This window comes from Megalobrama amblycephala, linkage group LG3, assembly GCF_018812025.1.
Source record: "Megalobrama amblycephala isolate DHTTF-2021 linkage group LG3, ASM1881202v1, whole genome shotgun sequence".
Classification (NCBI taxonomy): domain Eukaryota; kingdom Metazoa; phylum Chordata; class Actinopteri; order Cypriniformes; family Xenocyprididae; genus Megalobrama; species Megalobrama amblycephala.
The window spans coordinates 23381360-23404159 of NC_063046.1; the positions used below are offsets into that span (position 1 = coordinate 23381360).

Sequence of the window (22800 nt, forward strand, 5' to 3'; positions counted from 1 at the left end):
TTTCTAGTTGCCATATCGACAATATATAGAGAAAAAAAAATTGCGCCAAAATACAGAAATCTTTGGGAGATATCACTGAACATTCATTTAACAATAGCAAAAGTCAATTTATTACTTAAGCTAATTTATGTAAATTTTTTGTGTTTATTTAAAATTAGACAAATCTGATATTATTTTAATCTCCAATCTCTTGTTTAGCAGTTTGGGTAGTTCTTTAATGCTTCACTAACTATCAAAAGACTCTAACCAGGTTTATATTCCAGTTGCGCAGATAGGGTTCGTTGTAACACTGCGTTACAATGCGCCCCGCTATTAGAACTATATTATTCTATACAATTACGATACAACTGGCATAATAAACTTTTGTGAATTTCTGCTGATAAACTATGGAAAAAAGGTGAATAAAGACTGAGAGGAAGAACCTGAACATCCAGAAAATATTATTTCAAGAAATGTTCAGCATTTGTACTGTCTCGTCTATTTATCCCATGTTCTGTGAGAGCTGTGAGTGGAGGGAGGGGAGTGTTTTTGTTCAGCTCTGTGTTTTTCTGAATGTCTGGATATATTTCTTCATCTGTTTGCCTGTATTGTTTTGATCAGTGCTGTATAGCTGTGTTTTACAGAGTGTTCATTGTCAAACTATAAAATTATTTAAAATTGAATTTCTAAAAAAACACTATTATTTTATATGAAAAAAATAATTATTGTCTTTTATTGACAAAATATTTTAGTTTGTCATGTGTATTTTTTAAATTCAATCACATAAAATTTTTAGCTGTCAAATGGTCATGTTACAACGTGCCCCATCACATGTTACAATGTGCCCCACCTATGGGGCATGTTGTCGCATTTCCCTTACCTTCTTTCGGGGTAAATAAAGAAAAAAGTATACACTGTATTAATGAAACAAAGCCACATATTTGTACCAGACATGTGTGAAATTAATGTGGAACAAAAGAAATTCTCTCAACCCTAAGTACATTTACACAAACTGAGAAAGTTAAAAAGCGTTAGGTTGTGCCCCGCGCTCCCCTATATCACCCTGGGAACAACTCAAAGGCAGCAGTAAAGACCAACACTGCAAAACCATCTACTGTCTGCACTGCCACATCAAAACACAGTGTACAAACCGAGAGCGTATTAAGCCTTTGTTTTTATCTCTTTGAGTTCATGCCAGGCTGCTCTTGTTGCTTTTGAACCAGAATTGTCTGAGCTGACCTGATGGGCTTGGGGTCTTGATGACTCATTCAAATTAACCATCTTGATTTTCTGGCTCTTTCTGGCACTGGTTCATTTATTTTCATTTAGTGGCCATGGTTTAAAAAAAACAAAACAAGGGGCGATGTTGTTAACAGCCGAGTTAACAATGCAATAAGCAGAGCATGTTGGACTGGCTGAGTGAAAGAAAGAGTTATTAGCTGATTTCATGGTGGAATTGGGGTGTGAGGAGCGACAGATGAGGAAGGCAGTGAGTTCACTAGTCCAGAATTCACAAGAAAAGAGGTATTATTCTATGCCTTTTCAAGATTTGATTGGTCAGTGCAATGGCATTGTGATAGAACATGTACTGACTTATTCTTTACCAAATATATCAAGTCAGACTATTCATTCAATTAATCCTAATTTTAGTCATAGACAAGCATCAGTAGTTTATTACCATCCTCTGTAAGAGACACTTCTCCGGTGATGGAATCGATGGAGAACATGTGGCTGGCAGGGATGCGTGGTATCTGGTCCAGAAGACTGAAGCGCAGGTCCGCGTGGGCAGTGTTTCGGTCGTCTCGGTCCAGCGCTTCCACCTGCATGAACGGAATTCCTGTGACAGTGACACATCAGAATTATTTATCACAATCTACATGAACTGACTGAACTGATGCATTTGATTGATGAGCAAATGGTGGTTATTTGCATATTAACAGAATGGAATTTCAAAAATAGCCGTTTCTCACAATTATATTTTTGGCCATTTTATTAACAGTGTGACAGGAGACAGAAAATGACATGGAGAAGAGAGAGGAATTGGATTGGCCATAAGGCAACATCTCAAAGCAAAGTTGTTGATTACCACAGAAAATGGGTTTTTACTAAATGGGGTATTAGTCAAAATAATTATTAACAGCTGTCTATTGAGATTAATTTAATAGCCATGTTTGATTGCAATCAAGTGATTGTGAAACAACTTACAATCTCACAACAAGCCTGACATTCATCACAGGTCTTTACTGATGTTCTATATTCAAATAATTGTCAAGGTGTATTCAACATTAAATCAGTTTGTTCATTTGTTTCTCAAGTACGTTTATTTTCTTCCTCAGTACGAAGAATCTAAGGTCAGAGTACATGAGTCTCTCTTTTCTGATCTTCTTATAATAAGAGAGATGAGTAATCTCTGAACATTGATGAATAAAAGCATTCTTCATTATTTTGGTCTTGTTATTCACTCCACTTTCTAATAGCAAACAAGAATTTCTGAGAAATTCAACATACAAGCACTTCAAGTACATTTAATCTACCATCACAGGTAAAACAGCTTGTCTGTATGTCTAACCGACATAAATCTCTTCATGTGTCTCATTATAGAAAGTAAAAGTAAAAAAAAAAAAGCTACCATTCAATTACAGCACAATGCGCTTTTTCTAACTGCGCTGCTATGCTACTAATTTATGGTGTGGTGTAGGAAATGTGTGACATTCAGACTACAGCATCTCATGGCTGCAGAATTGAAGAAAAAGTCAAGGCAATTAGAATAAGCATCAAGCAAAGGATGTTTCCTGATGTAGACCCGCTGAGCGCTCCCCACCCACCTTTGAGAAGCCCCAGCTGCACGCTGCCTCTCATGCTCTCTTCCAAGAACACCGGCACATTGTCGTTCTTATCGATGACGCACACCTCGACAGTAAAGCTCTGAGTCTGCATGGACTTTGTGAAGGACACCTGGGAAAAAGCACTGAGGTCAAAGCACTCAAAGCAGCATGTCTTTATTAGAGCTTAAACCTTTTTGCTTGACATTTTATTGGCCAGTCATTTTCGTCAGCGTTTGTTATTTTGGGCTGTCTCCAGATGTATTGAACATGGATTTTGACATGCTAAAATAATTGTATCAAATGATCTGAGAGGTGTAGGTTTCATTTGAACATTAGGGAGTCAAGAAGTCATGCAGCAGTAGCGAATTTACATAAATCTCAAAGTAACTTACGCATTCTACAAAGAACTTGAATGTAACAATGAATGTTAAAAAACAAATCTTCTTGAAATGGAATTGATACATATGTAAGTGACTCTTTATTTCATCAATGCATCTTGAAAAACTGACATAGGCTGAAGACAAAGGAACATTAATATTGAATGATTTTTAAGAAAAAGGAAATTCCTTTATGATTCTGCACCTGCAAGGAGTAGGACGGCTGCTTCTCTCTGTCCAGAGGTTTAAGAGCATACAGGAAACCTGACTCCACCCCAAAAATCCCTTCATCATCACCACTCACTGTCAGATCAGAATAGGTCAGGGGGAGATCCTGCAACTGTAAAATCAAAATATGGTAAATATATAAAAACACATATCTATAATGGGAAATTGTATGTTCGTATGTGTAAAAAGTTGTTCTGAAAGGCTATTTATTTACATCTATTGCTTTATTTATTTTTTATAACCAGTTTGTTTTGACAGACAGCATTATGTGCCGTTTGAGACATGGCTCTGGTGGGAACTGGCTCAGTTTACACTTGGCATTAAAATGCAACCTGTATATGGAGGTTGCAAATACTAAAAACACAAGTGTAAAAGCTTTTGTTACCAGTAACTGCTTGTTATATTGAGAAAGTTGGGGATCGGATTTCAGTGTAATCTATCTAGTCTTCATATCTGCATTCAAATCACACAAACCCTGCCCATTCCTCCACCACACAAATTCTTTTTAGAAGTATCACATGAATACTGCTTTGCTTTGATGTCATTTGTGCGGTTGAAACTTTTCAGTGTGTAGATGGCCTCTTTAGCAGCATGAAAACTTTTTTTTTTTTTTTTCAAATATTTAATAGATTATACACAATGCAAGCAAAAAAAGCTCCCATCATAATCACAGAAGTTGTCAATCACATGAAAAATTCCATAAGCTGTCTGCACCAAACAAGAAATATCTTATATACATTGTGTCTATACTTTGTAGATTAGTGAAAGCAGTCCCGCTAAACAAAACTCTGGCATTTTGAGCAGGTGGCATTCAAATGTTTCTGACTGGCCATTGCGCTCTGTAATTGTGTTGCAAAATAGCATATTGCAAATAACAACCTTTGCTGCATTCGTACTACTTTTAAAGAAAATGCTGGTGTAATCATCACTTTTAACAGTTATTGTGGTAACCGTAATCGAAGTCAGTGGTCCCACAAGATGACTCCATAACTCAACAAGAACATTTCATGTTCTGCCAGTTATGGCAAAATTATAAATTAAAGCAAATAAAGACTGTCCCAAACATTTGTCATTTATTGTCATTGTCATTTATTATTCAAAACTTTTAAACTAATATCAAATATTATGGTATATTATTCCAGATGTTAGTGCTAGATAGCGGTCTCTGTCTGTCTAGAAGTTATTGAACTTTGAGTTGGATTTGGAGTGGCATTTTTCAAGCAAGAGGTGGGAAAAATCTGAGTTCCGAGTTGTCTGGTATGCTGCAAAATTGCACCTGTGAAACTTGTAACTTCGTATTTTTTTTTTTTTACAATTCAAGTTGGAAACATAAAACGGAAGTAGCCTATACAAAATAAGATACTATATTGTGAACAATAAACCCAAATAACTACATCAGAACTCAAAAAGATGAAAAAAGTAGTAGTATCAAAACTTAATGTCTAACATAGAGTTATTACCTTTCGAAATCTTTCATTATAATTCACTACAGACTTGCTTTCTAATCACTGATCTCCAGTGATGGGGGTAACACATTACAAGTAACTTGAGTTACGTAATCAGATTACTTTTTTCAAGCAATGAGAAAAGTCTGCATTACTTCTGAGTTGCTTTTTCAAATAAGTAACATAAGTTACTTTGTTTTTTATATTTATTGACTGACAGCTCTCCTGTCTGTGTGAACATGATGGTTATTGTAGTTCTAGACTAAATGTGAACATGCATTTACTAATCTCACTTGCACGAAAATATTCAGTATTCCTCAAAATGAATAAAAAGAGTGAAATGCAATCTCAGAATTTTACGCCAACAAACACTGATTGTAATACTCAAATTTTACGCCTGTAATAATTAACTATATTAAATTTCACAAATATACTTTATGTATTTGATGTCTTTGCTGCTGACCTTCAATGATCTAATTCAACCATGCCAATAAGCAAAAATTACTTTAGATTAGATTTAGAAATAAGAGTGTTGACCTTTCTTCTCCTGTATCCTATTCTTCTTTAATTCAGAATAGCAGCACAGCTGAAATGTTTGTTTGAGCTGCGCCCTCTACTGTACTGTACTTTTCTCAGCCCAGGTGAGAGAAGTAACACAATGTAACGCATTACTTTGCATAAAAAGTAACCAAGTAATGCAATTAGTTAATTTTTTAAAAAGTAACTTTTATTCCATGTATTGTAAAATGATGTAATTTGACTGTAGGCATTGGTCCACCTTATTTCACCAAGTTCCACTCACTTTAAAATTTCTGGCCTCGCCACTGGTGTAAACATGATGGCTTTTGCTGTTGACCTTCAATGATCCAATTCAACCAATAAGCAAAAATGACCTTAAACATCACATTTGTGTTTCACGTAGAACTTTCTTCTCCTAAGTCATTTAACTTTTGGTGTGAAAGGGCCTTCATTTTCAACAAAAATTATTTTTTTTTGTTATTCAAAACAAACAACCAAGTCCAGCCCAGGTGAAAAAAAAATAACAAATGTAGCGTAACATTACTTTCCATAAAAAGTAACTAAGTGACATAATTAGTTACTTTTTAGGGAGCAATGCAATATTGTAACGCATTACTTTTAAAGGTGCCCTAGAATCAAAAATTGAATTTACCTTGGCATAGTTAAATAACAAGAGTTCAATACATGGAAATGACATACAGTGAGTCTCAAACACCATTGTTTCCTCCTTCTTGTGTAAATCTGATTTGTTTAGAAGACCTCCGAAGAACAGGCAAATCTCAACATAACACTGACTGTTACATAACAGTCGGGATCATTAATATGTACGCCCCCAATATTTGCATATGCCAGCCCATGTTCAAGGCATTACACAAGGGCAGGACGTCTGGATGTGTACAGCTGAATCATCAGACTAGGTAAGCAAGCAAGGACAATAGCGAAAAATGGCAGATGGAGCAATAATAACTGACATGATCCATGATATCATGATATTTTTATTGATATTTGTAAATTGTCTTTATAAATGTTTCGTTAGCATGTTGCTAATGTACTGTTAAATGTGGTTAAAGTTACCATTGTTTATTACTGTATTCGCGGAGACAAGAGAGCCGTCGCATTCTTCATTCTTTATAAATCTCTCCAACAGTGTGTAATGTTAGCTTTAGCCACGAAGCACAGCCTCATACTCATTCAGAATCAAATGTAAACATCCAAATAAATACTATACTCACATGATCCGACTCATGCATGCAGTATGCATGACGAACATCTTGTAAAGATCCATTTGAGGGTTATATTAACTGTGTGAACTTTGTAAATGCACTGTATTATAGTCGAGAGCTCGGGGGAGCAGGGAGCGTGTGATTTAAAGGGGCAGCAGCCTAAATCGGTGCATAGTTAATGATGCTTCAAAATAGGCAGTTAAAAAAATTAATTAAAAAAAATTCTATGGGGTACTTTGAGCTGAAACTCAGCTCACAGACACAGTCAGGGGACACCTTAGACTTATATTACATCTTGTAAAAACTGGTTCTAGGGCACCTTTAAGAAGTAACTTTACCCAACACTCAACACTGTTGATCTCTCTATAAATATATACTAGTCAACATTTGAAGTGGATCAAAACCTTTCATCAAAGTTGTCCTAAAACCAAAATGCAATACCTGTTCTTGTCTTAGGACAACTTTGATTAACTTTTTTGATTCATCAGTGTTTCAAATTGACATGTTCCTTCCAACATCACAACTTGGCAACTCATGTATCATCCAGAATTCAGAGTTTCCCACTCGAGAAAAAAAAAACTCTGCTTGGTCATTCATGAGCTCCAAACTCATAATTATGAAATTTCCAACTCCACACAATAATGCCTGTTAGTGTAAACAGGAGCTCTGGTTGTGTAATAGGAGAGATCAGTGAGACTGATGTTTGGCTGAAACCTTCTCTAAATGTCTGTGAACAAACATGGCTGCTGCTGACAGCAGGTATGTGGCTCAGTGGTTGACACCAATTTGCACAGAGATTCTGAAATCAGCTGAGCATGAGGCTACATATTGTAAATGCTTTGTGTACAATATTGACTGACACATCCCATACTAGGTACAGTGTGATCTCGTCTTAAATAGCACACAAACCTAAATAGCCCGTGTCATACCAACAATACCCCTCTGCCTGGGCAGTGAATTGTAATTCTTTTGTTTAGTTCCTGGAATGTAACTCGTTTTTCCATGCTTGCCCTACATATTTAGAATAGCATGTCAGTGAGTGTTTATTAGGAAAGGTAAAGATTGATTGAAGCACTAATTGCACACAGCATGACTCGCGTGGCACTTTGTAGCTCGCTCTTTCCCTGCCTGGTGAATCTGATACGCTGCCTACGCACCTGCACAAGATATCCAGGGAACAGTCTTTTAAACCCATGCTTGCAAAAAATTGATCAATTCTGTCTGGGGTCCTTGCAGCCAGAACACAAGCTGAGGGCTTAAAAAGCAATACATGAATGCGTCATTTGTCACTTATTTTTAAAGCCTAAACAAATATTATGTAGCCATCATTTTGTCCTTTCAGCGATCACACGGGGTGTGGGTAATTATCCACCCACTCACATGTAGGCCATTATACTTGTTTTGGACTCCACACAGAGACTGTTTTGATAGCATGGCGTCAAACGCAGAAAATGGTGAGCAAGAAGCACTAGGACCCAAACAGTCAGAAATGCTGCCAATTACAGTGTCTAAGCGAAAAGCTTTTTAGAGAGCAACCGGGCTATTACTAACCTACATCTGGTAAAAATGTCTGTCACATGGATTGAAGTAAGGCATTATAAAGGAGATCCATATTTAGTTTGGTGACGTCTGGTTGGTACGTGAATGCCTGCTCATAATTACACCTTGAGTTCTGAGTGCTCTGGGGAGTGGGATGTAGGGTTTATTGAATGCAATGTTCAATGATTTGCTTTTTCAGTCCTTTCTCTACATTGCTCCTAGAAGCAGTCATTAATACATTCTCAGAACTCTTTAGTCATTCGTAACGCAGCATAAGGACAGTCCATTTTAATCAACTAAATCCAGTTTATAAATAACATAAAAATAGCCTAATTTCTTTCGCTCAGTAATCTTTATGGTATTTTAGTTACAAAATCTGACAACATGTTGCTTAGAATGTCAGAACTGCTCATTTAAATTCTTAGCATACCAAAATGTTCAGAACCTTGGTGTCACATATTCTCACATTTGAAGATTACATCAGTTCTCTGGTCTAGACTGTAAAACGGCACACCTCTGCTCAATACATAATATGAGAGAGTCTGACATTCTTCTTGCTTTCATAATCTCCCTTCTTGATTACTGCAATGCCCTTTTCATCAGCCTAGTCAACAAAACCATTGATAGACAAATTGGCAACCTGTATTATCCTGTATTAAGTGCAAAAAAAACACCTCTTAACCTTTACAGTTCCTCATGCCCTTCCCCTCTTCATCTATCTGAGCTACATTCAGTCTATGCACACCTGCACAGGCAATTAATATTATGTTAATATTAATACTTATTCATATTTTATATACTTATTTTAACAAATATGCCCAATATAAGCTGAGCTAAATGTTCCACTAATATGTAAACTTTCCAAAGACATTTTGTCCTCCTTAAAGAAGGAGCTCACCTTGGTGAGGTACCATGGGAAAATACCATCATAGTTTTCTGGAACACCAATTTTAAGATGAGCGGCCTCCGAAAGCAAAATGTTTTGAGTCAGCACCTAAAATAGAAAGGAATTAATTGCAGAAGTTGAAGCATGTGTAATGATAAACATTTATGTATTCCAGACAAAAAGGCAATGAGAACGTACGCTCAGTGCAATAAAGCAAGCACTCAGAGATTCCATCGAGCCAACAGCAGCCTTCATGCCTAAGACAAACAAAAACAAAATTATTTTAGCATTTATGCTTTTTTTATTTTAGTTCAAGCTAAAGTTTTCTTCAGTTTTTCCAAGACAGAAGAGATGAAGATAGAAATTGACTCTACTGGATTTTCTTTTAAGGTGTACTCAGTAGCTGCCTAAGTTTGAGAAGATTCTTTTTTTCCACAGGCCATACTGTAGGTTCCCGAACACTTAGAATCTCATGTACATAATTGTATGTGCATTTCTCCCTTAAAGGGATAGTTCACCCAACAATTAAAATTCTGTCATCATTGCACCCTCAAGTTGTTCCAAACCTGTATGAGTTTCTTCTGCTGAACACAAAAGAAGATATTTTGAAGAATGCTGGTGATTAAAACAGTTGATGTTAGTCATTGACTTCCATAGTATTTTTTTTCTTACTATGGAAGTCAATAGGGGCCCATCAACTGTTTGGTTACAAACATACTTCAAAATATCTTCTTTTGTGTTCAGCAGAAGAAACTCATACAGGTTTGGAACAACTTGAGGGTGCAATGATGACAGAATTTAAATTTTTGGGTGAACTATCCCTTTAAGAGAAAGTAACTGGCTGAGTGAAAGAATCAAGCGTGCCATCAGACAACTTTTCCTCCAGTTAATGTTCAACTCGAGTACACCTCATTAATGTAACTTCACGTTAGTGTCGAGTTACTTCTGTGCGCGTTTTTTTCAGGGACAATTGCACGATTTAGACTAACTTTTTTTAATACAAGACATCATAAAACAAGAATATCCGGCACGTAGGCCTACCCGTTTCACAAAAGTATAAATTCTGTGCTTGTACACAGCGTACATCAAAGAAATAAATAAAAATATGTACTAATAGCTTATGTCGGCGAAGAAAGAAAAAAATAGCTTATATATACGCCCTACACATTACTAGATCTACTCGCACTTAAAACAAACAAACAAACAAACAAACAAACAAAAAAAAAAATATATAGGCTAAATGAAGTCACGACAGCTACTACCATAAGTAAAACGCGGTTATAGTCTATAGGCCTGCCAGCCGTGTAGCCTACCAAAAACAACGCAAACAATCTATAAATTAACAACAAAAATCTATAAATTAACGTCAGGGTGAACTGTAACAGATACAGCAAAATCTTACGCGTTTTTTTCTGTATATCTAATCATATGTTGTTTAATAAAAGCAGCTCTTACCTCCCGTCCACACTTTCCTTGAGTCAAATTGAGAATGGCTTTAAGCTTTAGAAGAGCATTGCATCTGCTTTGTGTCTGATTAATGATTAGCTTTCTTAATTTGCCCGAGAAAACCTTTAACTACCTTGTTTCCTCCAATTATACATCTGACTAACAAGCCCTTGGCTTGCATATGTATGGGGGAATAAATTACATGGTATTATAGGCTCAAGTTTGTATCTGTATTTTGTTTGTAGTAGATAGAACGCATTGTAAATTAAGATTTTTTTAAAATTTATTTTATTATAAAACCAACTGTAAACATGTAACAAAATCAACAACTCAATAATATTAAATGACATTAAGTGCAAATCAAACGTTTTAAAAACAGCTCACAACACATAATTTATTGCTTCTATGTCAATCATTAGCACATGGAGCATAGATGTCGAAGTAGACATGTGTCAGACTTCTTATATTGAAACTTATTTATATTGCCTCTTGCCCTACCCCACCCCATCCCTCAAAAACCCAAACCTTCTAGTTCAGTGTCTTGGCTGAGTTACGAACCTGCGCACTCAGTTTCAAGTAACATTTGATTCCATTTGTTATTTCAACAAGAAAAACGACTTGTGCTCATATGCACACATATGCATTCCACATCTGATACAGCTGTATTACACATAAGGAAAAGAACCTAATTCTTTTGCCTTCGTGCAAATGTAACCATAGCTCTTTGAAGGGAATATTGTAATTTGTGGATTTACCTCCTATTTACATGTGTAGAATTTGACAACTATACATAGTAAGGCAACAAAACAGAAAAAAGTAACATAACAATAAAAAGCTTCATACCGGTCAACAGAATCAACATGATTTTGTCAATTTTGTTTCATATATATAATCTCTTTTTCTGTTTACAAAACAAGTTCATATATTTAACTGTACAGCTATATAGTCCTTATATTAGCATTAAAAACACACAGTTTCTGGTCATGGGTCTCAGAGGGCATATAAGTCCAGTTTTTCAGAGCACTGACAGGTCGTGACATGATTTGGACTTCTGTCTAAAGGCCATCTTCTTGTTCTTCCGGGCCACCATACGGCCCAGGAAACGTTTGGCCTTTTTGCTGATGCTCTCGCGGCGCTTGCAGTTGGCCATGCGGCGAGCGTTCTCTTCCTTGCTGTCCTTGCGAAGGCGAATTTGCCGTACGATGCCCTCGAAGAGGTCGTGTACGTTGTGATGCAGGGAGGCTGAGGTCTCTATGAACTTGCAGTCAAACACAACGGCACAGGCACTGCCCTCTAGAGAGATGAGGAAAAAGACATGCAGGTGAGCAATAACTCCATTACCAGAGAGACGGAGGCTACAGTGTCATCATTACTATATGCCTCCTGGCTGTTCCTCAAAGCTCAGGAGATCAGGAGAGTACTTTATCCAAAACATTTACAACATAAGGCTGTGTGCCATCTACGTGCCATATTTAAAATAGAGAAGAATATGGGTGAAATCTTACCATCTACAGAAACTTCTCGGGAACGCACCAAGTCGCTCTTGTTTCCCACCAGGATGATGGGGATGTTTTCCGACTGCCGAGCTCTGCGCAGCTGGATTCGTAGCTCTGAAGCTTTCTCAAAGCTGGACTTGTCTGTCACAGAGTACACGATGATATAGGCGTCTCCCATACGCATGCACTGATCTTTCAGCCACTGGCTGTTATCCTGTAGGAATAAATTGGATGGTTATACAGTTGGAGATCATAAGTAATGACAATGTCATTCCATTTTTATTTATTTTAAATAATTGTATTTTAATATTTTAGTATTTTTTATTTTAATTAATTTAAAATAAATAAGTGAATAAATATTACTCTTATTCCTTACCTGTTCCCATATGTCATACAGAAGGATTGACGTCTCCTCATCATCAACCACAAGGGATCTGTCATATGTGTTTCCTGAAATGAAAGGGCAATACATAAGTACACAATAATATTATACTCAATAATATTATTACACAGGTTTGTAAAACAAAAAGCACCACATCACTTCAGACAAATCCTGCGTGAAGATTGCACTAAAATCTTCTGAAATGATTAGTCTGAAGGTTAAATCTTAATTCAAGCAGATGAAATCAAGACATTTACCTGTTTCCTCGCTGTCGTTACTGTCTTCAACTCCACCAAATATTCTCGCCAAACTCGACTTCCCAACGCCGTGCTCGCCCAGGAGGACCACCTTGTAGACCTGGCAGTCTGAATCGCTGCCGGAGGAGATGACCGAGTCGGAGGAGTCGGACACGCAGCTGTTCCTGTGCTGCTCTCCCGGACTGAAGCGCATGAGGCTGGACAGCTCGGTGGGCTGAGCCTCGGGCATCGAGCGCAGCTCTCGGTCGTCCACCGGCATGCTCCTTCTGTGCAAGTTCTGCAGGTGGAGGGGAAACGGCATGCTACCTCTCCTCTTATCCATGTTCCTCAATTTGTCTCCTTTGTTCAAAGTCATGACTCCAAACCTGTCTGTGTAGAACTATATTATAACAACTGTACCTAGGCTACTATATAATGACACTTTCGATACACTATAGGCTACCTATAGGTAACAGTAGCTAATAATATAACTCCAAGAGTAGTTATAAGATGTTACTTACATTTGAGTGCGGCTACAACGTTTTCCGTTCAATGTCAAAATTCCAGTTATTCCGTTTTATCTCTGTTAGTCTTCCGCTGAGGGTTTCGCTTGTGCTCTCTGATGAGACGGATCCTTTATTTATGCGAGTGAGTGACGTCAGCCCGAGGGAGGGATTGCCTCGGAGAATCACTCGTCTCTCTTATAGTAATAACATCACTTTGAGGGAGGGGCGAAATCCAGCGCGTGTGATTCACAATTTTGCGAGGGCGTCCAGCAGAGAGGGACTTCCCTCCCCTGCACGCGCGTGTAATGCATGGACAATGGGCTGAATCAGGTTCCGCCTTTACTAGTACAGGCATGAAATGCGTTCTTCATCGTCTGTAGGCTACTAAGGCGTATAGCCTGGTCAGTCATCAAAGCTTCATGAAAACCAATCGCGGTACAGACATTTTTTTTTTCATTCTACTGCTGAAACAGACATCTTGCTGGTTTTTACTGGTTTAAGCTGGTCTCCCAGCCAGAGCAACAGTTGGACTGTAAAAATCGTAATTTTACAGGCAAAACAATGTGAAAATGCTGTAAATTGGTCTACTGTAAGATGCTTTACCATATATGGTAAATATATATTTCAATAGACATTGCAAGAAGTAAAGGTAGAAGTAAAATTATGAATTACAGAGAAAATGTATATTATATTTAACAACAATACAAGAATATATAGGCTAGACCTATACCTTCACAACAAATTCAAATTATGTTTTTTTAAAGTAGGATATTAATCACCTTAAAATGTACAGAGGTTTTCCCAGATTTTTTTTTAAATGTAAACATTTGTTTAGATTCATGAAAAGAAAATATTTGTTTAGATTTGATTAAATCTCTCTCCTTTTTTTTTCATTCTGTTATTTAGTTAGTATTTATAGCATTATTTTAGTGTTATGTGTGTTATCCTGATGTTTTCTTGTTTGTGTGGCAAATTGGGCTCTATATTGTTATCTGCTGGAAAGGTAAATTTTTAAGTCATCATAATGCTTTTAATTGTACCACCTATTTATTACCAGTATTTTACATTAACAAAATTAAATGACTCAGACAGGTTGGTACATTACCATTATATGAATTTATGACATACAGTTACAAATTGTAACGTCACCAAAATGTCATCACATAATCATCACCCCCAATTTTTTTTTTTTTTTGACATCCTGTAATTCTCAAGGGCAAAACTACCCTTTCATCACACTGATGGAGTGCATTTAGAGGTAGTTAAATATTGCCATCTAGTGGTAAGTGTTAGGTATGGCATATGACAATTTCTGCATGTTTTATTAGATCTGATTTGTTTGTTTTTTCTTTGGGGAAAAAAAAAAAAAAGACTCACTGACTCTAAATAATTTTGGGTTTATTCATTTCAATGACTTGCCAAAGTTATGGGATTTTTTATAGCTTGCTCTAGCTGCTAAAATTCACCCATTATGCCAAGGCCTAACTGCTAAACCATGAAGAAACACTTTACAGAACAATAAGTCACATAGGCATAACCAAGTCTTGGACACCTGAGCATAACCAGAATAAATGTATTAGATCACAGTTACTTGATGCACTGCATCATTTACTGTACTGTTTTAACTCAGACAGTATATGCGTTCTGTTTTGTGTTGATGTGTCCTGACGTATGTCCTTTCTACTTATAGATGCACAAAACAAAAATTAATATTTGAAATTTTATGACTGGACCAAAAAAGACTTGCAAAGTTTGCTAGTCTGGTAATTTATAAAAAAGACTATTGAATAAGAGTTCTATTACATGAAATAGTATATTTCATGCATTTTTAATGTGTGCCAGTGAAAGCACTTTTTATGACTTGAAAGCCAAGCAAGCGTAATCTAAATACACTCTGCAACCTATTGTGCTTATTATAGTATCTGCATAGTCTTCTGCCTTTATCTTTGACAGATTATGGATTCTCTTCCAACTTTTAGAAGACAAAATAATTTTTAATTATAACTTAATTATAATACAGGTCAGTGACTTGTTAAATTGCAATAACATATAGTGTAAGTTCAATGGTCTGTGATGAAGGTATTTCTAAAAGTAATTCTACGCAAGTTACCCTGCCTCTATTGTGAAGGATCTAGTGGAAAGTAACTGATGTATAATGCCATATTCATGTACCACTAAATCCATATTTGATTTATCTATAGAAATAAAACATTTATATCACAGCATACAAATTAGGCCTACGTTTATTTTTATTTTTTATAGCTTTTTATAAGTTGTTACCTTTCAATCAAGCTTATCCAAGAAAAATCTCATTACTGTAAATAGCTGTAACTTCAAAGCAATCCTCTGATACAACTGACCTTGGGAAAATATTGTTTGCTATTGGGTAAGTTCTTGAACTTTTTCTTAAAATCACAAAATTGATTTCTTTTATTGGCAAAAACAAGAGGTAAAAAACAAATCAGTGCAAATTATCTCTGTTGTACACATTCTTCAGTTTGATCAATAAGAAATTTCTAAAACGATGCCATGTCAAAATGAGAATACTGTTAAAAGTCATTTTGTACATATTCACAAATATATGAGATAGTTACAGAATAATTTTTCTTTTTGTATCCATATACTCTCAAACAGAAAAAGTAATTCTGTTTCCATATACAGTCTCCATTACTCTTGTTTCCTTTCCTGATGAATTTTTAACTCAACTTGGATGCATATCTCACTTTATAAGTACTAACCAGGCAGTCTCCCTGATCTGGTACTGTTTGAGTATAGCACTACAATTATATATTAAAAAAAAAAAATGATAATGGAGATTACATTAATATTATTCACACAACTCTAGCTTGGCTGTAGGAGTTCAATCATGATGATGTGTCAAAGGAGCATGCGACTCTTCAGATCACATGCTTTTGGTGGACAGACACTGGTTGACCACCTCCAGCAGCTGAGAGTTCTCCAGAGCTGCCGCCACTCTTTCTTTGTCAGCAAGCTGCTTATTGACTGGAGTAGAAAAACACAACATATTATCAAACTGAAGTTTTAGTTTAAAACAGAAACGGTGCTGTGTAACAGAAAAAATGATGTTACATTAACACATAAAGCCTACTGTACCATATTTGATATAGATCTAAAGATATCTATAAATTGAAAATAGTCAAAATAGTCAAAACTTTGCTGAAAAATCCATTGCACACAATCTACATACATGCCTTGTAATGCCATCTGATTGATGGTTCAAGTAAGGCCTTTAGTATAATTCTCAAAAGGTCCACCTTTAAGTTGCAGTACACATGTAAACATGAGAATAACCTTTTGTTAGTAATATTTAAAAATGATATGGGCTGGATTTCCCGATAACATTGTCTCTTAGCGCGATACGAAGACTCTAAAGGTAGAACTTAACTGAAGATCTATCTTTTTTAGGCGTGTTCCCCGAACTATACCTTAGGAGGTAGCTTGAGTATACCTTCTGTTAGTCATTCGTTCGTAAGGTTGGTCTGGACCACTCTTAGCAATACCTTATCACTGTTAACAGTCTATATGAATATGATTCTGAAGCTGTAATACATCCAGTGTTCAGTTAGACTACTGGCAAAGAATAAAATGCAAAGATTCACTGCTAAATTCAAATGTGCTTTGGCGCTGATCCAGAGACAGACGCACGCTCCGCGCTTGTCATATATCACAACTACTCAGTGTTTACAACTACATCAGGTTTATTTTAGGTTTCAGACATTTAAATACACATTTAAATAAAGAACTAGGCTATTTAAAAAAGACATTTATAGTTTGTTAAAATCAAATCCCATACACTAATGTCTATGGAAGTGTTTTATTCATATCAGATACACATTGTGTATGAAACAATAAACTTTACTCTATTCTTCTCCCAGTTTACCGGCCACATACTTTTATGTATTTCGGGGGAAAATCCATAAATCGGACAGCTCTGAATTGCGGTACAAACTCCTTGCGCCACATATTTTACAATTGTATTATATCATAAAATTTATGATATAGTTAATAAGTTTGTGAATATTTTGAATAAAAAAGGAAAAACGATATAAACGCAATACCTACAAATCGGTCAGCTGCATGACGCATCTCCAAGGAATTAATACATTCTAAAATAATGTTCTAAAATAGCGGTCGCCTTAAACTCACTCTGGGGGCTCTGCTAGAATATAGAGCCCCGAGAATATAGATAAATTACAATAGGCCTATAGATTTAGTTTGCAATTTGGATTATTTGGATCCCATGAGTCCTAAATGCAATTTCTACTTCTGAAGTACTTCTTTTTATAAAGAACACTGATTTCTCACATAATGCAGTGAAGCAGCCCCTGTATAGAGTGAATTATCGATTCTCGAGCCATCGATATCAACCAATTCAGCACCACCGCCATGGACAGCACCTGGTAATGTCGCACGTAAGAAGATATAGATATAAGGTGGAAGTGAATTTTTGTCGCGCAATGAGCTTGCACAGCAATTCAGAGCTGTTGCATTTACAAATTTTCCCCCCAAATACATAGAAGTATGTGGTCAGTGAACTGGGAAAAGAATAGAGTAAAGTTTATTGTTTCATACACAAAGTGTATCTGATATGAATAAAAGACTTTGTCAAATGATATAATTGAAAGGGTTGTTATTGCAGCTTCCGTAGACATCAGTGTATGGAATTTGATTTTAACCAACAATAAATGTATTTTTTTAAATAGCCTAGTTCTTTATTTAAATATGCATTTAAATGCCTGAAACCTAAAATAAACCTGATGTAGTTGTAAACACTGAACAGTGAGCGTGTCTGTCTCTGGATCAGCGCCAAAGCACATTTAAATTAAGCAGTGAATCTTTGTATTTTATTCTTTGCCACTATCCTAATCGAACACTGGCTGTATTACAGCTTGAGAATTATATTCATATTGACTGTCAACAGTAATAAGGTATAGATAAGAGTGGTCCAGACCAACCTTACGAAAGTATGACTTACAGAAGGTATACTTAACTAAGAGCGTTTCGGGAAACGTACAGCTTAAGGTATAACTTAAGAACAACGTAGAGTTAAGAAGGTTTCGGGAAATCCAGTCATGAACATTTCCTGGACTGAAGGAACTTAGGTTTATTTGATTACCCATGCATCATTTTTAGATAAATATGTACAGTATGTATCAAATATCATATAACAGGCCTACGGGGAATGTTTATTTGTTCATTTCTTAATCATCGTTGCAGTGTATTGCATTATACGTATTGCCCTCCACAAGTAAAACTACAGAGCTTTGATCATAAAATATATTTTTGCTCAGCGGACTGAATAAAATTGATGTATGTTTTTCTTTTCTGTGTGAGCTCCATATTCTCACCATATTATACTAAATGGGCCATAAAAGCCTGATGTATCAAAATAACATGCAACACATATGCAAATTATTATCATTATTTTGTCTAGAGGTGCAACTAACATTTTCAGACCATTAATTCATATGTCAGACTTTACAGGGTTAAGGTTGTTCTACGTTTTATAATAAACATTTACCTGCATCCTCTGAGGCATGTGTGCCAGGTGTGATGTGAACGTCAATCTAACAAAATGGCAAAAAGGCAAAATCAAATGACTTGTATGGGAAAACCAAAGCCTACTGTAAGTGTTTGGCTGCTTACTAAATTTACCTTAAATCTGTCAGGCAGGGAGCGCAGAAGCTTGACTTTGATAGACAGGCCAATGAGTGTGGCCATACTGCAGTGTGGGATGGTCGGTGTGAACTCCACAGACACTGTGCTCTCCTGATCATTCACCTACTCAGAGAGAAAAACATGGTAGATAGATAGATAGTAGAATATTTTATTAATTTGTAAAGGTCTGTTGTTCTCAAACTTAAGTTTTTGATTTAAACTGCTCGCAGATCAGACTCACATTGACGCGCACTTGTTCCACGACATTCAGTTCTTCGAGGGACAGTGGGTGCTCGGGGTCATTGATCGATCTGATCAGATGTATTCATTTAGTTAAGGTCTGACTCAAAGTAAGTATCCAAAATGCATTAAATTGGGGCTTCTGAATTATAGCAGTTTGCTACACTCCAGCATTACATAACAGGCAGGAGAAAGCAAAGTTGTCTTCCCTGAAATAAAATGGTTAGTTTTTCAGGTTAACCTTATGCTCACAAAAAGAGTTCATCAATCTTGAAAGCATGACCTTCATCTAGCTGTCGTCATGGCAGATAATTCAAAGCAACAAGGCTGACTTAACAGCTTTTGTGTAGCGAGAGCCAAATGATGTAACGTTAACAGCTACACTGAAAGGATATCGAAGATTTCCCTGTCATCGATGGGGTCCGCTACATCCTCATCTTCATCAGTGGCAGTGAGGAGTCTTTCCCCTGATCGCTGAAAGATCAAAGGATTGGCGTTTTCTAGTCGAGTTCCCCCCGACATTATTACCTGCTCAACGATAAAACGATATAACGATAAAACGATAACCAACACACTACGCAGTCAGACGTCAGATCTGCAAAGCCAAAACAAGCTAGCCGGAAGTCATACTATAAAACCCGGAAACAGCATAAACGTTTTTTAAAATAAAAGCTTTATTTATAAATGTCAGGAAGTTTTCTTGCAAATTTTCACTTTGTAGAGATATTAATAATAATAATAATCATCATAATAATAACAAAGAAGAAGAAGATAGATGTCCATGCAGTGGTTTTAGCTATAAATACTAACCCCAAATGCTTTCCTTTTACTTGTTCAACAGATGCTGAAAACGTTTGTTCTGCTCACCTTCATCAACACAAATACGTTATATTTTCAGCATTTCTACATCTGCAACATTTATCTCAGATTTAATCTATTGTCATTGCACAGAATGACCTCATGGATCAGGACAATTTTCCAGTAGCCTACAAAGAGATTTTGTTAAAACACATTATTATCTTTCACTAAGAGGGGTGAATGTAAATTTGAAGCAGTTTTACACACGAGGCAGATGTAAGCAAAAAAATCCCAAAACATCTATTGGTGCCGAGGTGACCACGGTCATCAGTACACTCCAGCATTACATAACAGGCAGGAGAAAGCAAAGCTCTTTCTTCCCTGAACTAAAATAGTTAGTTTTTCAGGTTAAGTTTATGCTCACAAAGCAGTGTTCATCAACCTTGAAAGCATGACCTTGATTTAACAGTGAGTTCAGGCTATTTGTGAGCCAATCAATGCTTATTCCAGTTATAAAGAGCCTTTTGACCTAATTGTTAGGCATCTGCATGCATAGATCTTCAGTACCACAGCACTCAATGCCTAGCAATCCTATAAACAGAGGTGTAAAGTCCAGGTTCAGAAAGTAAAAGTCTCCCTCAGTATTTTGTTCCAATCACATGGATTTGCTAATTAGCACAGTTTTTCAGCCACGAGGTAGAACTAATTAGTGAAATCAGCTGGCTGTTTATGGGTGGAATAAAAATATGGCAGGACTCAAAAAAATAAAAATAAAAATTCTTACTGACCCCAAACGTTTGAACGGTAGTGTATAATGCTACAGAAGCTTTGTATTTCAGATAAATGCTGTTCTTTTGAACTTTCTATTCATCAAGGAATCCTGAAAAAAAATATTGTACACAAATATTTTGTACAATTGAACACATTAAATGTTTCTTGAGCAGCAGATCAGCATATTAGAATGATTTCTGAAGGATCATGTGACACTGAAGACTGGAGAAATGATGCTGAAAATTCAGCTTTGCATCACAGGAATAAATTACTTTGTCAAATATATTTAAATAGTACACAGTTATTTTAAATTGTAATAATATTTCACAATATTACTGTTTTTTTTACTGTATTTTTAATTAAATAAATGTAGCCTTGGTGAGCAGACGAAACTTCTTTTAAAGGTCCCGTTCTTCATGATCCCATGTTTCAAACTTTAGTTAGTGTGTAATGTTGTTGTTAGAGTATAAATAAAATCTGTAAAATTTTAAAGCTCAAAGTTCAATGCCAAGCGAGATATTTTATTTAACAGAAGTCGCCTACATCGAACGGCCAGTTTGGACTACATCCCTCTACTTCCTTCTTTAATGACGTCACTAAAACTGTTGTTTTGACTAACCTCCGCCCACAGGAATACACAAGAGTTGCGTTTGTAGAGTGTGTTTGTCGCCATGTCGTCGAAACGCTGTTATTTTCATCCCGCAGTCCAATCACCGGGTCTGACTCCGGCTCAAATTGATAGGGTAAAATTAAAGACATGTTTAATAACACTGAGCGCATGCATCTCCACGTTATGGTAAGAGGCGTGACCTTTCCGGGCAAGGAGCGCTAAGCTGCTGTCGAATCACAACACAGGAACCGCTGGCACAATCAGAACTCGGAGGGACTTCATAGAACAAGGAAGTCATCAGCCCGTTTTTATGACAGTGGAAACAGGGGTATACAGATAAGTAAATTATGTGAAAAATACTGTTTTTTTTTCCACGCGAAACATGAACACATGTTATATTGCAAACTATAAACACAATCAAAGCTTCAAAAAAACACGAAAAACGGGACCTTTAAAAACATTAAAAATCGTAGTGGTTCCAAACTTTTGGACTGTACTGTATATATATATATATATATATATATATATATATATATATATATATATATATATATATATATATATATATATATATTTTTTTTTTTTTTTTCTCCTTCAGTCAATTAAAAAAACCCAGAATCTGGCTATGTTTGCTCACACAAGCCTTGCTATTTGTTTTTGCTCTCATTAAAAGTATTGTGCTTTGTCACATTAGTTATACATACTGGTGTTATTTACCATTCTGAGATTAAAATATGCATTAGCTGCCATAGAGAATTCATATGTTAGCGTTTCACATTTGCTCCGTCTCTTATAGCGTCTTGATAAACATTTGCATATAGCATTCATGACATTTGCTTTCTTCTTAAAAGCTCTGACATTTTGAGAATGTGTGCTTTATTAAATTACACAATGATGGCTACTTATTCAGTGTTCAGTTCATAATGAGTCTCTTCCTGAGACTCAGACAAAGGATTTATAGACAAAGAGATTATCAAGAGTCACATGTTATATTTAATGGACAAGTGCTTTTATTGCAGGCTCTTTTCCAACCAATGAGGCTATAAATCTGGCATCACTGCTCTGCACTGGCCTGTTAAGAGATTACCATTCATCAGCTGACTGCTTCTATGTTCTTATGGGAAGGTTTAATGGTTAACAGTAGGGTGAAAAGTAACAAAGAAATTTATTTATGTATATATTACAACATCTGTTTCCTTTCCAGTAGGATATCTGTGCATTTCTAAAATTACAGAGATGCTGGTAGCCTATTGATCAAAGCCTGTTGGTTGAAATGTTAATGGGTCAGTAATGGTTTCCCATGTATTTGCCTGATATGTGCACCTACTTATATTTTCATTACTTCCCCCTTAACTGATTATTTAATAACTTTTAGTAAGAACACATAAATCCCTTGATCTGTTCACCTTAATTAATATTCCAACCAAACAAGTTAAGAAGTTAAAATAACTAAATTGCCACCACATTCCTCTTATCACTCTTTAAGATTCTCCCACTTGTCTCAAAAACACTGCTAAATTTACTTTATACATGTGGCCATTCTACAGAATTGGTGCAAAGTCAGAGTGGGAAACGTCTTGAAATTTTTTTTTTGTTTTTTTTCCCCACAAATTTT

The 22800-nt window shown here is 36.1% G+C and overlaps 3 protein-coding genes across 6 annotated transcripts in view; all 3 read right to left on the reverse strand.

Annotated features, from left to right (window-relative positions):
- The window catches only part of cdh16 (cadherin 16, KSP-cadherin), a 52508-nt gene extending 41871 nt beyond the window's left edge, over positions 1-10637 (reverse strand). The window contains exons 1-6 of the mRNA XM_048184674.1: positions 10477-10637; positions 9220-9278; positions 9034-9129; positions 3387-3521; positions 2805-2934; positions 1658-1816 (exon numbers count right to left, since the gene is read on the reverse strand). Of these exons, the coding sequence (XP_048040631.1) occupies positions 1658-1816; positions 2805-2934; positions 3387-3521; positions 9034-9129; positions 9220-9276 (577 nt within the window). The 5' untranslated portion in view covers positions 9277-9278; positions 10477-10637. The remainder of the gene's footprint in view (positions 1-1657; positions 1817-2804; positions 2935-3386; positions 3522-9033; positions 9130-9219; positions 9279-10476) is intronic.
- A 146-nt stretch (positions 10638-10783) lies between these two features.
- Positions 10784-13403, reverse strand: rrad (Ras-related associated with diabetes). 3 transcript variants are annotated; one of them, XM_048184677.1, is made up of 5 exons: positions 13103-13403; positions 12603-12879; positions 12340-12413; positions 11973-12177; positions 10784-11760 (listed from the first exon to the last, which is right to left on the reverse strand). In XM_048184677.1, exons 2-5 carry the CDS (start codon positions 12859-12861, stop codon positions 11483-11485), a joined length of 816 nt encoding a protein of 271 aa, XP_048040634.1. In that variant the 5' UTR covers positions 12862-12879; positions 13103-13403; the 3' UTR covers positions 10784-11482. The 3 variants fall into 3 exon arrangements, with proteins under 3 accessions (XP_048040634.1, XP_048040632.1, XP_048040633.1); XM_048184675.1 differs by having other exon boundaries at positions 12603-12967; XM_048184676.1 differs by having other exon boundaries at positions 12603-12971; positions 13103-13397.
- Positions 13404-15318: 1915 nt separating this feature from the next.
- On the reverse strand, positions 15319-19885 carry ciao2b (cytosolic iron-sulfur assembly component 2B). Of its 2 annotated transcripts, XM_048184679.1 has the most exons (6): positions 19817-19885; positions 19402-19534; positions 19008-19087; positions 18764-18889; positions 18630-18675; positions 15319-16090 (listed from the first exon to the last, which is right to left on the reverse strand). In XM_048184679.1, the coding sequence occupies exons 2-6, from the start codon at positions 19526-19528 to the stop codon at positions 15990-15992; spliced, it is 480 nt and encodes a 159-aa protein (XP_048040636.1). In that variant the 5' UTR covers positions 19529-19534; positions 19817-19885; the 3' UTR covers positions 15319-15989. The 2 variants fall into 2 exon arrangements, with proteins under 2 accessions (XP_048040636.1, XP_048040635.1); XM_048184678.1 differs by lacking the exon at positions 19817-19885 and having other exon boundaries at positions 19402-19646.
- Positions 19886-22800: the final 2915 nt, after the last annotated feature.